The sequence below is a fragment of the Schistocerca nitens genome, chromosome 4 (assembly GCF_023898315.1).
Source record: "Schistocerca nitens isolate TAMUIC-IGC-003100 chromosome 4, iqSchNite1.1, whole genome shotgun sequence".
Classification (NCBI taxonomy): domain Eukaryota; kingdom Metazoa; phylum Arthropoda; class Insecta; order Orthoptera; family Acrididae; genus Schistocerca; species Schistocerca nitens.
The window spans coordinates 610,275,990-610,293,248 of record NC_064617.1 but is presented as its reverse complement, the minus strand read 5'-3'; the positions used below and the strand labels follow the sequence as shown (position 1 = coordinate 610,293,248).

General features: G+C 41.7%; 1 protein-coding gene across 1 annotated transcript in view; it reads right to left on the bottom strand.

The window, feature by feature from the left end:
• Positions 1-7,168: 7,168 nt before the first annotated feature.
• LOC126252468 (uncharacterized) overlaps positions 7,169-17,259 on the bottom strand; it is a 106,116-nt gene continuing 96,025 nt past the window's right edge. The window contains exons 4-5 of the mRNA XM_049953363.1: positions 8,200-8,428; positions 7,169-7,208 (exon numbers count right to left, since the gene is read on the bottom strand). Coding sequence (XP_049809320.1) covers positions 7,169-7,208; positions 8,200-8,428 — 269 coding nt within the window. The remainder of the gene's footprint in view (positions 7,209-8,199; positions 8,429-17,259) is intronic.

Sequence of the window (17,259 nt, the reverse complement as noted above, 5' to 3'; positions counted from 1 at the left end):
CCTCACAAGCGTCTTCTAAGCAAACTGTGTGCCTACGGAATATTGCCTCAGTTGTGCGACTGGAATCGTCATTTCCTGTCAGAAAGGTCGCAGTTCATAGTAATAGACGGAAAGTCATCGAGTAAAACAGAATCTATATTAATGACATGGGAGACAATCTGAGTAGCCCTCTTAGATTATTTGCAGAGGATGCTGTCATTTACCGTCTTGTAAAGTCATCAGATGACCAAAATGAATTGCAAAATTGATTTAGGTAAGATATATGTATGGTGCGAAAAGTGGCAATTGACTCTGAATAAAGAAAAGTGTGAAGTTATTCACTTGAGTACCAAAAGAAATCCGCAAAATTCGATTACGCGATAAATCACACAAATCTGAAGCCTGTATTTTCAACTAAATACTTAGTGATTACAATTACAAATAATCTAAATTGGAACGATCACATAGATAATGTTTTGGATAGAGCAAACCAAAGACTGCGATTCACAGGCAGAACACTTAGAAGGTGCTTACTGTCCGCCCTATTCTGGAGTATTCCTGTGCGGAGTGGAATCCGTATCACGGATGATATTGAAGAAGTTCAAAGAAGAGCGGCTTGTTTTGCATTATCGCGAAATAGGGGAGATAGTGCCACAGACATGATACGTGAATTGGAGTGGCAATCATTAAAACAAAGGCGTTTTTCGCTGCGACGGGATCTTCTCATGAAATTTCAGTCACCAGTTTTCTCCTCCGATTGCAAAAATATTCTGTTGGTACCCACCTACACAGGGAGAAATGATCATCATGATAAAATAAGAAAAATCAGGGCTCGCACAGAAAAATGTAAGTGCTTGTTTTTCCCGCGCGGTCCGCGGCTCGTGGTCGTGCGGTACCGTTCTCGCTTCCCACGCCTGGGTTCCCGGGTTCGATTCCCGGTGGGGTCAGGGATTTTCTCTGCCTCGTGATGACTGGATTCTGTGTGATGTCCTTCGGTTAGTTAGGTTTAAGTAGTTCTAAGTTCTAGGGGACTGATGACCATAGATGTTAAGTCCCATAGTGCTCAGACCCACTTGAACCATTTTTTTTTTTTCCCCGCTCGCCGTTCGAGAGTAGAACGGTAGAGAGACAACTTGAAGGTGGTTCACTGAGCCCTCTGCCAGACACTTAATAGTGAATAGCAGAGTAATCACGTCATGTAAATGTAGATGTAGATGAAGAGGCTGACGTCGTGACTTCCCTTTGTTATACAATTAGTATCATATTCGAGCAACACGCAGTTCACCTGAGTATTCTAAACCTTCTTCGTGACACTCTAGAAACCCGACGAGGCCAGCTACTGCTGCTGATGGCGCTGACCAAATTTACTTAATTGGTAATATCTAAGAATATAGCTAATGCCTCTTCACTTTTCTAAAAATTCAATCATTCGTCCTTATAGCTGTTACTTCTCGTTATTACAGATTTGATATGTTTCTTATTATTTCTCCTTGACACTACAAATTTTGTGTCAGTTAGCTTATTAATACAGATATAATAATTATTTGGTAAATTATATAACGAAATTTTCTGGCTAATAAAAGCTACTTGCCTGATTGGTACTCGAACTCTGTCCATTGACTCTCGCGATGAAAAAAATGGTTCAAATGGCTCTGAGCACTATGGGACTGAACATCTATGGTCATCAGTCCCCTAGAACTTAGAACTACTCAAACCTAACTAATCCAAGGACAGCACACAACACCCAGCCATCACGAGGCAAAGAAAATCCCTGACCCCGCCGGGAATCGAACCCGGGAACCCGGGCGTGGGAAGCGAGAACGCTACCGCACGACCACGAGATGCGGGCTCCGGCGACGAAAGCTTTTACCAACTGCAGGCAGTCCTCCCCGCCAACCGAAATTGTAAACTAATGTAGGTAAGCCATTTACTGAAATAATCTCCCTTCCACAAGTATAAGATTAGTAAAGAGTACGAGAAAGTCTTTGGGACACTTGGAACGCTAAGCAGAAATATTGGTAGATTGAAACAGTAGAGCTACGTACAGGCTAAAGATGTGGGGCGGACCATTATGAGTGCGTAAGGAACTCAATTTCTGAAAGCATTTCCGGTTTAAGGGAACGCTCCTGATTGGGGTCCCAGTTCGAACGAAAGTTTTAAAATAGCATAAAGTATGCTATTTATATCAACAGAAAAGTTTTCATTCAGTATACTGTTTGCCTGAACAGTGTTGAGTTATAAGTAATTTTGAGATTTTTGTCGTATGATAAAAAGTTCTGTAAGCACAGTTGAGAGTACTGTAGAAATGGACATAGAAAAGATGAAATTAAGAAAAGACGTAGAATTTGAGGAATGTTTTTATAAGTGGGTTTTAACAAGTGAAGCGAAAGTGTACCTCTTTCCGGGTTAATTATTAAAGATCAAATTTCACTTTGATTTAAATGACAGCAATGTCTTTGCGACCTCCCATAGATCGTTTTCAATGAGGATACGTCACCATGGAATTATCCAAATGAACATTGAAGGAGAAACAAGATCTTCGGATTGTGAACGATAGTTTCCTGGAGTTCTAAAGTCACAGTAGATGAAAATAAAATGATCATTAAGTATATAGTCTAATTGTGATGAAAGCGGCGCATTATTGTCGACTGTTCCAACCAGAACTCTCGCTGTAAGACATTCTGAAAATAAGATGGATTTCAGAATTAGTAACGAAAGAATTACCCTTCCCTCTGCCGAAAATATAATGGATAGCCATAAGATGAAACCTTTTTGTATAGGCGACAGTAAAAAAGCAGAGTTTTTCAAGTATGCAAATGTATCATCGTTACAATTCACTTATACTCATTGAAGGAATGCTTGGGTAACGTCTGACATCTTTACAAAGTGCTTTCAAGAAGAATTTGATGCGTCGATGAGGAAGCCCCTGCGATCATCCATCTGCTCATGTGTTGTAGTCAAAATTTGGAAAAGTAAAATCTTTGTTATTGTCTAAAGAAACAATGGCATTAATTCAGCTACTGTATCAGGGCATCATACGACCATCCAAGGGTCATTATCGCTGTGAGCTGTTCGGTTCAATAGTAAATTTAGATGAAGAAACGGAAATAGTCTTGAAATATGTAAATCCGAAGACTTGCTTGCGTATTCAGTAGACGTTGGATGGCAAAGCATCAATTTCACCAGTATTACGAATGCTGGAACAATGCGACAGATGAATAGCGTAAAGACATAGGTTTCAGTAGCAGTGATATCCAGTCTGCACGTGATATTCTGCGGTGCAATATTGATCTTGAAGATTTCAGAGATCATAGACGACAAAGATGTTACTGAGATTGGCAAATCGGTCGAAAATGATAAGAAGAAGAAGAAGAAGAAGAAGAAGTTGGTTGGTTGGTTCGGGGAAGGGGACCAACCAGCGAGGTCATCAGTCCCATCGGATTAGGGAAGAGTGCGTAAGGAAGTCGGCCGTGCCCTTTCAAAGGAACCATCCCGGCATTTGCCTGAAGCGATTTAGGGACTTCACGGAAAACCTAAATCAGGATGGCCGTCCTGCCGACTGCGACACCAGTGTGCTAACCACTGCGCCACCTCGCTTGGTAGAAGAAGAGGAAAACACAGAACATGTTCCCAGTAAACGTGAAGTATTGGCTAATGGAACAAAATGATTGTGAGGGTACAGAGACAATGTGAAGCAAACCATACTCAGTTGCTGCACGTGATGCACGTAAAACAATATTCACAAAGGAAAATGCACGAAATGGTCCGCTGTAAAAGGCAACTGAATTCTTTAAAGCAGTGGAAAAATTAACCTTCAGTAGACTGCAGACAGTTTTGCAAATAGTCGTTTACTCTGTAGTGTATTTTATACACCCTAGTGCAGTATAGTATTTTATTTGGAACTACTGTAGTACTAATGTTTGTTTTTAAGTGAAGTTTGTCTAATTACTGTATTTTTATGTAATGAAATGTTTTGCTTATAATGTTCTCTAAGGTTAAATACTGTATAATGTACAGCGTGTGCCAGGAGGAATGGTTAATATTCAGGGATATGACAGGAACGATCATTTGAAGCAAATAATTCCCGAATGGTTAACGAGACAGAACGCACTTAATGTACATTATTATTAATGATCTGTATTATCAATACGTTGTCAGGTTTCCACACGTACAAGAGTTAGGAAATATTGCAACATGCGTTTAACGAAGTATCAGTTGTCAGGTTTACACATGTACAAGAGTTAGGAAATAGTGCAACGTGCGTTTCACAAAGTATCTGTTTGACAATGTTAAAAATAAATATTTTTAATCTCAAAGCATTATGGTATACGTAGAATTTCAACTACCGCACACTTCACAATAAATTTTGAAATATCCCAGGTCAGCTTCAATGTATTTGTGCACTCTTGGCAGAAATATTATGTTCTTTGTGTGAGTGCCTCTGCACGCTCCCTAATGAGGGCAGCAACGACCATGATGCGACCAAGCAGCTCACCTCTCATATTTACCTTTCATTTATACACCTCAGACTTCATCCAATGCCACGAAAAAAAAATCTGATGGCGTAAAGTCGGGCGATCTTTGTGACCAGATTGCATTACCACGACCAGTCCAGCGATTAGGGTAAAACACGTAGATGCACGAAACTAGCCCAAGAAATGTACGTTAAATTTGTTCTACAGCGAAAACCATTTCAAACAGGGCATAGGTCCATATGAAAACTTTCCTCTTTTTTTTATAAAATTCTTATTTCCTAAAAGAACAGCACAACCCGGTTTCTGGACCTGTGTCCCTTGTTCACATGCATGTAAAATGTGAGTCCATAAAAGTCGGATAAAAGAGGTTGAATTAGATTAAAACAGTTCATCCCTGCGAGCAGTGCACTCACTCACGTTAATGCTACATGGCCTACCCCACTGACATTTCAACTTTGGCGCGTGCGTGGCACGGGCTTTATGGGTATGTATGCAGCACTGTGTTTGGAAGACCGCATATCTAACTTCATACAGATCCACGTTTTGCATGTCCTTAAGCTCGGACCACTCTCGTGTTCTGAGAGACCCTGGCAGGTCTAGGAACTGAGAATGTGTTCTGTTTTACGCTGTGCACCAGGCATTTAACCTAATTTAACCACTGTTATTCGATTTTTCTGGACTCATATTTTATATGGATAGAGTATCGCTTCAAGTTTTTAACTCATAAAACAGGTGCTCAGTATGGGCACCCTTTATTATGCGGCAAACATCAATATGTGTACGCAGTTTACTGAAGTTGCTGCTGCTGCAGCTGCTACAGCCGCTTTGGAAACTTGTTAATTGGGTTGCTTATCTGCAAGCGCGAACTAATTGGTTGCGATAGTACGGAGTTACATGTCCGGACACGCCTCCATCTCGTGACGCGCTCAGCAGCTACACCTGGAGTTGTATTATGAATCTCAACTTGGAGAGATACTCTATCCACTGACATGTGTCATTTTTCTGTATGTCTTGTAGTTTTCGCGCAGTCTCCTGGAACCTCAGTGATATTTATGAACTGACTTGTGTATAAAATTAATATGAGTGCTGCAAAAGTGCTTGTAACATTCCCTAGGCTGATGTACCACTTTGTAACATCCCCTCTGCAGAATGACAAACCCTAACTTACAACGTACTGGACCCCTTGGACTGTCTGGTATGGTAAACGGTAGATTTACAGGCGTCCGTGGCAGGTCATCTTTGTGACTTACCTGCGCGGTGGCAGCGTAGTCAGCCTCCGCACTTTCTCGACCTGTAATCTTACCTGCCCTTACCTGCAGTTCAGCCGCTCATACGTTATTCGGTGCTCTGTGGGTTCTGGACTTAGTAAATACGTAGAACTAAGGTTTTGGAGAGGAATTCCGGTGCTACCAAGTACTGCAACACAGCTCTGATAAAAGCAATTATATTCTAGAGACACGATGGCCTCAAAATCCTTTGATACCATTTATTACAAATAAGTTCCAAAATCGTAATTTGCACCCCAGAATCCAGCCAGATAGCTGTCAGACGGATACGCTCCACTAAGTGGGTTTCAGACCACTATTGGATACCGATTGTATTTGGTTGTTGTCTCAATCAGGCTAATCCCAATTGTGGTCATATTAATATAATTCACTCAGCTGCCACGTGGGTCTTTAAGTGCACAAGGCCAGGATCTTGTATTACCGGATGCCACGGAACTCAGTCTTTACTTACACTTGATAGCCCACATAAAAATAGGCATGGTCATAACCAATTGGTCATAAAGATCATTGGCAGAAAACAAAAACAATTTCAACAGCAGGAGCGAGCACAGCAGCTGACTTACCATGTTCAATGACTGTCGAGTTGCTGCCTGCACTAAGCTTTTCTCAATTTACTATTTGCGTCTATACCTCAGTAACTGTCACATATTAAGATAAACATCCATTCACAGTCAAAATAACTTCACCACCTACGCGAACGTTAGTTTGTCCCGTTCTTAAGCACATTCAGCCAAAAGGCAAATCTTAGCTGGTAATCTTGTGGGAGTGCAACTGCCGGCCATCTGTACTGCTCCCCGGTCTAACTGCTAGTCCTCAACAAAGGCGAGCTGTGCGCTCCTTCTCTCCCATTAAACTGCTTGGGACGTCAGCCACCATCGCAGCCCTAAAAACAGACACATTTTAACTTACACTTTGCCTTTGCTTTCTCTGCAAATATGCTTTTGATTTACACTTCTGCAAATTTTACTCTGGCCCTCTGCTCTAATTTAAAGTTTTTTCAAACGAACTACTTTTTACCCTTTGACAGCCTCTGGTTGGACCAGTCCACCTTCTCCATCCCCAAGGAGCGTCCGACTGAATGCTGTGTCGTATTTCTAAGCTACCCCTGGCTTTTCTGTGTCCTTCCGCCTTCACATTTTTCCAAGTCACGGCTCTGGCCTACCGCGCCCGACTCGGCTCTTCTCGTAACTCTTCGGCACGCTACCTCCGCTCTGGTCGTCCGTCTGTCTGCCATCCTGCTGCATTCTAGTCGGCGCTCGCTTAATTAAAAAGGTTTTCTTTCTGAAGCCACCTCATATTTTTGGATATCACATGAATTTCTTAAAACTATTGTTTAAATGAAATGTGGTCATTCGCGCACAGCACTTTGCCTCGTTTCATGCTGAATTGGTCACTAAATGAAATGCCACTAGTTAAAAACCAATGTCTTTATTTGACGCACTTCGAAAGATACCCATCATCAGATAGTCTGGAAACCAAAACACAAATGTCAAAAAATATACAAAGGTATATAGAGCAACATGACAGAAGTACAAGCATTACAAAGTTTCGTCATATTGAAAACTGACATACACACCATGATCACCTAGGGCCTAGGCGTTAAGATGTAAAACGGCACGTTGTAATTGATACAACTGTCATGACAGACTAATTTCGAAACTACATCATGCTTTATAGGTAAGCATTTTATGCTACCAGAGGGCTGTGAAGTATACATAGGTGATGCCGCGTAGCGGCGAAAACATAATAAATTTTAATTTATTTACATAAAATTAATGAATATAAAGCACAACTTTCCAAGAATTATAAAAAGCAAGAAAGTTAAACAACATGCCGTAAAACAATTTTTACATTGGTATAGAATGCCATCAATAGAATAGAGATATATAATAATATCCATCAGGTATACAAAACAATTATATAAAATCAAAATAATGTACAAATGAAATATTAACAAAAAGTGTGAACCATTCCACATACTGATATACAAAATATATGAAATTCCAATGTCAAAAAAGAAAAAGAAAAACAAGAACATAGCAGTTGTGGAATACAAGACACACAAGAGCAAGTAATGGAACTAGTACCATTGAAAGATACTAAAATAAATCAAGAGGAAGATGAATTCCATAAAATAATGTAACGAATCTCCAGGAATACAAGGTAGTGTGAAGCGCATAATAATGCTTTGGAAATGCATAGAAGTTAACAGATCAAATTGTTATAATAAATAAACAAAAAAAGTTTTTTTAAACTTTGTCAGGGACTCAAACCCTGTATGTACAGAAAGCCTACTTCCGCATAACGAAACATAAAAATGAGACATACATAGAATTAGAGCAATAACTCCCACACTCACAGGAAAGGGGATGGAGATCGAACAAGTAAGGACATTAAAATAAGAACATTAAAATAAGTAATAATGAAATGCTGCACATAATACAGTAAAAGTGGTCCACCTGCTTGGCTGCATAGTAAAATGCTCGCCTTCCATGCGGGCGGGGCTGGATTCTATTCCCGGCCGGGTTGGAGATGTTCTCTGCTCGAGGACCGGGTGTTGTGTTGTCCTCATCATCATTTCATCCTCATCACCAACGTGCAAGTCGCCCAATGTGGTGTCGAATGAAATAAGACTTGCACTTAGCGGCCGAACTTCCCCGCATGGGACCTCCTGGCCAACAATGCCATCTGCTCATTTTCATAGAAAAAGTAATAACAACTTATTAATGAGTAAATGAAATGCAAAATAACTTTGACTGCCAAAGCCGTCAGAGACTCAAACACTCAAGAAAAATATATATCAAAAAAGTGTGCGCAGTAACAATATATTTGCCTAAAATAACATAAAGCAAAAAGAATAGTGCAAAACTAAGGTAGAATGAAGGAAAGTGTCGCAAGTACACACAAAAAATATTGGTATTTTTCATAAGTAATAAGATACGACGAAAATGAAAGGTGTAACGACCAACTGCATGACTGAATACATATGTGGAGTAGAATGGAGCTGGTGGGAAACACACACAATTACAAGTATAGTGTTTCCTCAAATACTGTATTTAAGGAGCCACTGGTGTCATTCAGTACTGAAGATGGATCGCGCGATTGGTGTAAAAAAATTTCTAACTCCTCAAATATCAAACTCACGCCCTTTTGGTTCGACATGAAGTGTCGTAAGACTGTCTACGGGAAACATGAGTTGTCCCTCACGTGCTAAATGACACCCAAGGGAATAATTATTTTTATATTTATTATTACATCCCCCCCATCTGCTTTGTATTCCTGCGGCTTTGTTATATTATTTTTGTATTTCGCATTTCTCTTCATTTATTTTAGTATCTTCCAATGGTATTAGTTCTATTACCTGATGCTGTGAGTGCTTGTATTCATGTTGTAAACCACGAGCGCATTTTTTCTGGTTAACATTCGAATTTCATATATTTTGTATATCAGTATGAAGGATCGTACACACTTTTTGTCAGTACGTCTTTTCTGTACGATTTTGATTTTGTATAATTTGTTTTTATACCTGATGCATATTATTTTACATCTCGATTCTATTGATGGCATTTTATTTCAAAGTAAAAATTGTTTTCGACGTGTTGTTTAACTTTCTCGCTTTGTAAAGCTTTCTGATTGTTGTGTTTTATATTCAGTAATTTTTATGTAAATAAATTAAAATTTATTATTCTGTTTTTGCCGCTAGTGGCACCCCCCATTTATACTTCACAGCCCTCTGGTGTCACAAATCGTTTACCATAAAAGCATGTTGTAGTTTTGGAATTAGTCTGTAATGACAGTTGTATCAGTTACAACGTGCCTTTGTACATTGTAATACCTAGATGATCATGGTGTTCATGGCAGCTCTCAGTATGACGAAACTTCGTAATGCTTGTACTTTTGTCATGTATATTTTCTGTCATTTGTATTTTGATTTACAGACTTTCTGATGAGAGGTATCTCCTGAAACGCATAAAAAAGTCATTGTATTTTTACTAGTGGCATTTCATTTAGCCACCAATTCATCAGTTTTGCAGAACTCATATTACGAGGGTTATTCGGAAAGTAAGGAACGATAGGTCGCGAAATGGAAACCACATTGAAACTCAAAACTGTTTTATTTGCAACAGTTAGCTACTACTTCCAGCTACTTATCTCCATAGTCGCCGATCCGACTTAGACGTTTGTCGTAGCGTTGTACCAACTTTCCAATACCCTCGTTATAGAAGGCAGCCACCAGTGCTTTCCGCCAATTCTCTATGCTGGCCTACAGCTCGTTGTCTGTGCCAAAATGTTGTCTTCATAGCCATCGGTTCATGTGAGCAGACATGAAACTCAGAGGGAGACAATTACGGGCTACATTGTGGGTAATCATCTTCATTGCCCCTGCAGAATGCGGCTGAGAATTGTCTTGAAGAAGAAACCGCACGACAGTTATGTAATGTTGGCTGCATAGCTTCAGGCGAAATTTCTCACCAGGCCCTCGTACTTGGCGGGAGACACTATTGTTCTAGGTATTTTTTTGTGCTCCCCGTGTGCTCAGAACTAAAACGAACGACGTAACGCGATCGACGGGCACACTAGAGACACTGCCCAACACGCCTGTGCAAAACTTCGTCGGATTTTCACTGTGGTTTCCATTTCGCGACCGATCGTAATTTTCAGTTTGGTTGTATTCTTCCTAAAATGCCTTGTACATAACTTTTTCTAGTTAATAGATCACCCTTATTTGTTGAGATAGCTCTTGTTTCTCGTACAGGTTCCGAAGATGACGGCTCTGAGTCCCTCAAAGGCCAGCCTCCTGAGCGGCGTGGTGAGCGCTATGATGGCAGCTCGGAGCAGCTCCGCTGCTTCTGCTTCCGGGTGCAGTTCCAACAGCGCTTCTGTTGCCAGTGCGACCGCCGATTACGCTCCGTGCGCCACGACTGCTTCCAACCCCAGTACCGTCGCTAAATCCCCCACACTGACCATTGCCTCTTCTATCACCACTGTAGCCACTGCTCAGTCCCCCAGCACCTCAGCTGCTTCACCAGACATTACCAGAGGTTCTGCCACCTCCATTGCGACTGATGCTACAACCACCAGTAAAACTGGTTCCTGCAATACCAGTATCTATGCCATATCACCCAACGTCACTTCCCTCCCTTCAGACTACAGTACTGTTTCAACAGCTGACAGTGTGAAAGATGCTTACTCCCCCAGTAACAGAACCGCCTCCCCAACCATTAAATTTGGCTCATCTGCCTCCAATGCAACGACCACGTCTGCATCCACAGCAAAACGCTCATATGTCCCCAGTAGTAGAGCCGCTTCTCCAACCATTAAATTCGGCCGATCTGCCTCCAAGGCAACGACTTCTTCTGGCTTCAGTGCGAAACGATCTTATGCCAGCAGTGGCAGAGGCAGTTCACCAACCAGTAAATTCGGCCCATCTTCCTCCAACATAACCTCCATTTCTGCTGCCACTGCAAAAGACCGTTATTCCCCCACTAGTAGGGCCGCTTCCCCAACCATTAAATTTGACCGATCTGCCTCCAATGCAACCACCACTTCTGCCTCCAGTGCAAAAGGCTCTAATGCATCCACTAGTAGGGACGCTTCTCCAACCATTATATTTGCCTCATCTGCTTCCAATGCAACCACTGTATCTGGCTCCAGTGCAAACGGCCCTTACACTCCCAGTAGCAGGACCAGGTCGCCAACTATTAAATCTGCTTCCTCAAATGCGACTGTGGGGTCCGGCTTCGACAGAGTGGGAGCTTACACTCCAAGCAGTAATGCAGGATCCCCCACAATTACCTTCGCCTCTTCTACCTCAAGTTCTGTATCAACTCGTTCTCCTTCCCCCACCAAAACATTCGGCTCTTCAGTTTCCAGTGCAATTCCTGCTTCTGGTTCAGTACATACTTGTACCACCATCGCTAGAGTCACTTCCCCCTCCATTGCCATTCGGTCTTTTGGCTCCAGTGTACCCAAACGTTACTCTTCTACTATGTCCACTGGTTCCCCCACCAATGAATATGGGACCTCTGCATATAGCAGGGCTGCGACGCAGAGCCCCACAGGCTCCACTGCTTCGCCCATCATTACTTTTCCTTCATCTGCCTCCACTCCTGCCACCTCCTGTACACTTACCAATGCGGGAACATCCAACATCATTTCCATCATCAATTCTGCCTCCAGCGTGGACAACACTTCCAATGCCTGTGTAGCCTCCCCTATCGTTTCTTTTCCACCTTCCACCCCCAGTAAAACCTCCATTACCTCCTCTGGTACATCTGCCTTTCCTGATGCCAAAACCACTGTCAATTCTTCGGCTATGGACCACCCAGAAAGTACCAGTGAGACTGCTGGTCCCGTAGCCGTCATTTGTGCAATGGACCACAACACTTCCCATACAGTGTCTGGTGACTCTCCCTGTAGACCTGCAAACAACGAGGTACGTATGCTTTCTGTACGAAATTAGCATAGATTCAATATAAAGTCACGCCTTTCATAATAATAATGTTTCAACTCCTTCATTCTTTTCAAATTTGGGGAATGGGGTGGGTGGACAAGAGGACAATATGCTATTGGAAATTCATTTACAATCGTTCTTCATCCAATGGTATTAAAACTATTAGAAACAGATACTGGAAACGTTACAATAATATTGAAACGGCGCACAGAGTGGCCCTGCGGATAGAGACACCATGTCATGGATTGCGCGGGCCGTCCCGCCGGAAGTTCGAGTCCTTCCTCGGACATGGGTGTGTCTGTTGTTCTTAGCATAAGTTAGTTTAAGTAAGCTTAAATAGTGTGTAAGTCTAGGGACTGATGACTTCAACAGTTTGGTCCCTTAGGAATTCACACACATTTGAACAATATTGAAACTTTTGAATTCAAATAAAGACATTTGTGCTTTTATAATTTATATGTTGTGTGAGGATATGCCTTGATGTTCTACTGCGTAGTAATGCTATAAAATTATGTAATTCAAGAAAGGATGATTGGTCATTGCTATTTTACATGGAAAATCTACATCACATGTTTGGTAAGCTTGGAAGAAAGAAAGGTGAGGTTAATAGTTTATTGAATAGTTAAGAAGAATTGGGTTTAGGGGGGTTAGGATAATTTAGGTGTGTATCCCGAGTAAGGTTCAGGAATGATAATGTGGAGGGAAGAAAAGAGTCCTAATGCTAAGAAGGATAGGTGGTGAATATTGATATTCCGTTTTAATGCTATCCGAGAGTATAAGAGCTTGGGTTAGGGATCTTGTTCAACAGCAGCCTTCCTTCCGTTATCATGTTTTTAAATCATTTATCTAATCTGATAACCTCTGACGTACGAGCAGTACATCTTTGTCTAATGGTATGTTAGAATGTTACTCAGTTTTCCTGACAGTAGAGTAACATTCCTCAGCGTCCAATAGATTTTTGCCAAGATATGTGGTTTACTGCAGTTTGCGCTCTTAATTATTTTTTAATAATTTTTATTTACAGCTGCGCAAACTTATTTATTTGGAAACTTCATTTTACAATATGGCTATATTATATTTAGCTTTGTAATTTGTAGGTTACTGCTGTCTTTATAATAGCAGTCAACTCAATGATTTTATCTTACCACCGTCATCCCAGAGCAGTACCTCAGTAGCACTTAGTGTCACCAAACAGTAACACACTGGAGGACGCGTGGCATTCTTTTTTCAGGAGGAAACCAGACGTAAAGCTGATGACTGCATTTAAGCATGCAGCGGAAATCGAACATGTAGTGTTCTTGCAACTATAAATCAAACGATTTACCTGTATTACTAGTCTACATTCTTGTACTGTAAATGACTCAATTCTGAAAAATATGAACTTTTTTTACACGTCGTTTTACCTTCAATGGTCCTATTGTCTGTGGTGTCTTTGTTAGGTAACCTGTCTTGGTCTGTATTGGAAGAACACTAAATAAAGGCCCTATCGTTACCATCATTAATTTGCAGTTATACCAGTTTTCTCAGAGAAGATCGCTATAACATGCAGAAATCTACTATCACCAGTATTACTGGCCCCTATTTTGACCAGAACAGAGGTATAATCATCCTACACGACAGTCAGGGACCTGAAGAAGGCGTAATAAACCGCCGGGGTGGAATCTTCCTACATGTCAGTCAGGGACCAGAAGATGGCGTAGTAAATCGATGAAACTGGTAGCCAAATAAAATATGTTTGGAAACTAGACGGCGAAAGGTCTTTTATTTGACATCCTGTATCGAACAGCCGAATCCCACAATCATTTCTGACAAGATGGACGTAGAGAGAAAAAAATAATTGTCTCTGTCAAATTCTTAAATGAAATCATTCTGTGTTGAAATAAAGTGTTGAATGTTTGCGCTCCGGACGTATCTGTTATAATGTATGTAGCATTTCACGCTCAAGAGTAATTTTTCAGACAAAGTATTGATGTAAATATACAGTGGCGTACCTTTTACCAGTTTATCTTTTTCAGTACCGTCTCAAAAATCAGATCAAGTGATATACTAATGAGTGCATAAGCAGACCTGCGTAAATAATATTCTCAGTCCATAGCAACTTGGAATTTGGAAAGCCAATTTCACTGAACATGCCGTCCATCAATTTACCAACGAAATAACAAAATAGTAGATGATAAAATATTACCAAATGGAACATCTTTCATTCTGCACCTGCACTGACACGTACTATATAAACCACTATGAAGTGCAGGCAGAGCATACTTGGCATGGCGTTAGGGTTTCTTCCAGTTCTAATCGAGTGTGGAGCGCGTGTAGAATGACCGTGTGAACGTTTCTGTGCGGGCCGTAATTAGTGTAATATTGTCTTCACGATCCCCATAGTAACGATAAGGAGGCGGGTAAAGAAAGTTTTTCGATTCTTCACTTAATACTAGTTCTTGAAACCTTGTAAGTAGGCATCTACGTTTAAGCATCTGCCAATTCGGGTTTTTCAAAAATTCTGTAACACTACCTATGTGGCAAACAGATTTGTGACCACTCGTGCTGCCCTTCTTAGTATACGTCAGTATATCTTGTTAGTCCTGTTTGGGATGGGTCCCACACATTTTAGCATCACTCTAAGAAACGATGCACAGGTGATTTGTAAGCAGATTGTATTTTCCCAGTATCCAACCTATGTGATCAAAAATGGCTCTGAGCACTATGGGACTTAACTTCTGAGGTCATCAGTCCCCTAGAACTTAGAACTACTTAAACCTAACTAACCTAAGGACATCACACACATCCATGCCCGAGGCAGGATTCGAACCTGCGACCGTAGCGGTCGCGCGGTTCCAGACTGAAGCGCTTAGAACCGCTCGGCGACACCGGCCGGCCCTATGTGATCATTCCACTTCATATCCCTATAAAGTGTTACAGCCAGGAGACACCTGATTGCATTGGTGACTCAGTGGCGTTATAGTCATAGGATAATACTTTCCCGAGTTTTGTGAAGAGCATGATTTCACATTTCTAAACATTTACAAGTTGCCAATGATTCTGTTCATTGCTGTAGTTCAGCAGCTGCAGACTATTTCAATGAAGATAAAACATCAGTCGTCAGCAACACAATAAACCTTTATTGGGTTCACTTTACCGGTTTCGACAGTTTAAACGTCATCTTCAGAAGTGAAATAGGCTCAATTCATTAATAATCCAACGCCAAAATAACTATTGGACGGTGGTGTCCTTTGCTACAGAATCAATAACATCGCTAAAAATATATGTTATGTGCGATGAGTGGCAAACAATTAACTATTAAATTCCGCATGATACTTAGTATGTTGACAAACGTCAACGGCCAGTCTACATGAACGGTCGTTCATTGCAGCACGCGAATCCAGAATCCATTCACCCTGACGCTTACCTCTTTCTTGTTGGAGCTATTGTCATATTTGTGGATCTCTACGGCTTCTCTTAACAAGAGGGCGTAGTAGCTCTCCTCCACACTACCAAATTCCGTGCCTCACACAGCGCATGTCCCGCCATGGCCGATTTCTCCACCTGTCCCAACATGCAATACAGTTTATGTTCGGTGATCCTTGTGTAAAGGATCGTCCAGCCATTTCAACATAGCCTTTTCCACTTACACATAGTGTGCAGTATATTCCCAGCATTGTAAGTGAGCCCTTTTCTCCATTACCGATCTGCGGCACTCTTTGATCTCCTTGGTCGGTATGTAAATAGGCTTTACGCCGTGTTTGCGCAATATGCGGCCGATTCTGTCCGTCAGCGGAGGATGTATGCCAGAAAAGTCGCACCCAGCACTTCTCCTTTCAAATGACACTTAGCGGAGTGTCAGATTCTTATGCAACTGGTGGAATACCCATTGATCCTCAGAACATGTTTCAGGTGTCGCATCCTGTGTCTGAAGTTCTATGGCTCACACATTCATCTTGCGTCTTATGAGCATATTAGTCATCCCTCTTTTCTGGCTCTGGTGATGGCTTGACAATTTGTGCAGGAATCTATTAGTGTGCGTCGGTTTTCGACACTTGTTGTGACCAGTACATTTAGAACGGGTAGCTGTTGGCTTTTCTACCTCCATAGTAAATAGAGAGTGTTCAGATATCTAATGATCTCACCGACATAAGACTCACCATGGGTCTATACAAAGAAGGTGTAGTCTGTGTACATGCACGATTTAGGTTTACATGGTGTCAGGTGCAGAGCCTGTGCTTCGAAATGTTCCATGAAGAGACTGGCCACCACTGGACTGAGTGGACTACCCATAATAGGTCCGAAACTGCAACTAAGTCTGACCTGCTTCACTGCTCTAGCCGACTGGTCTGGACCTGTGTCGTAAAATACTGTATCGAGGCGTGATAACCCGCTATAACAACCAAGAACACGTCAACATGGTCTTTATATACATACAGACAAGCAAATGGCAATGGAGGGGCGGCAGGACGACTGTACTGGGAAAAGTATGCCCGCTTATAACAACGACGTCGTAAACTGTTTGCAGCAGTGTTTCGTCATTCGTGTGAGACAGATTCTTTTAAGGGAAAGGTGGGTGCACCCAGTATGTACATAGACCTTGGGAGAACAGGAGTAGAACAGTGTAGAACATGATGCCGCTATCAACTCCAGGTAGATGGCTCGCCAACATTGGGTAAGCCTGGAGGCCATGTGGAATATTCTCAATGACAGGTTTCACTACCCATATCACTCATAACGTGTGCAGGCCTTATTAACTATAGACTTGCCTCCAAGGTGACGGTTTTGTCATTGGTTCGTCACACAGGCCTCTGGGATGCTGGGATTTACTTATCCAGCCTATTCACAGATAAGACCACCTTTACGAAGGTGGTATAATCAACTTCCTAAAATCCGCCTGTGGGCAACGGAAAATTGCCATGGGTTGTTGGTGGAAAACTATCAGTTTCAGTGTGTAGGTACGGACAATTGGGTACCACTTCGTGGAATCAGTCAGCCCACCACAATGCCTCACATGCGTGGCATATCTGCAGTTTCTGTAGGTGACCGTGACTATCCTGCTGGAAGATGTGCCTTTTGTGGTACA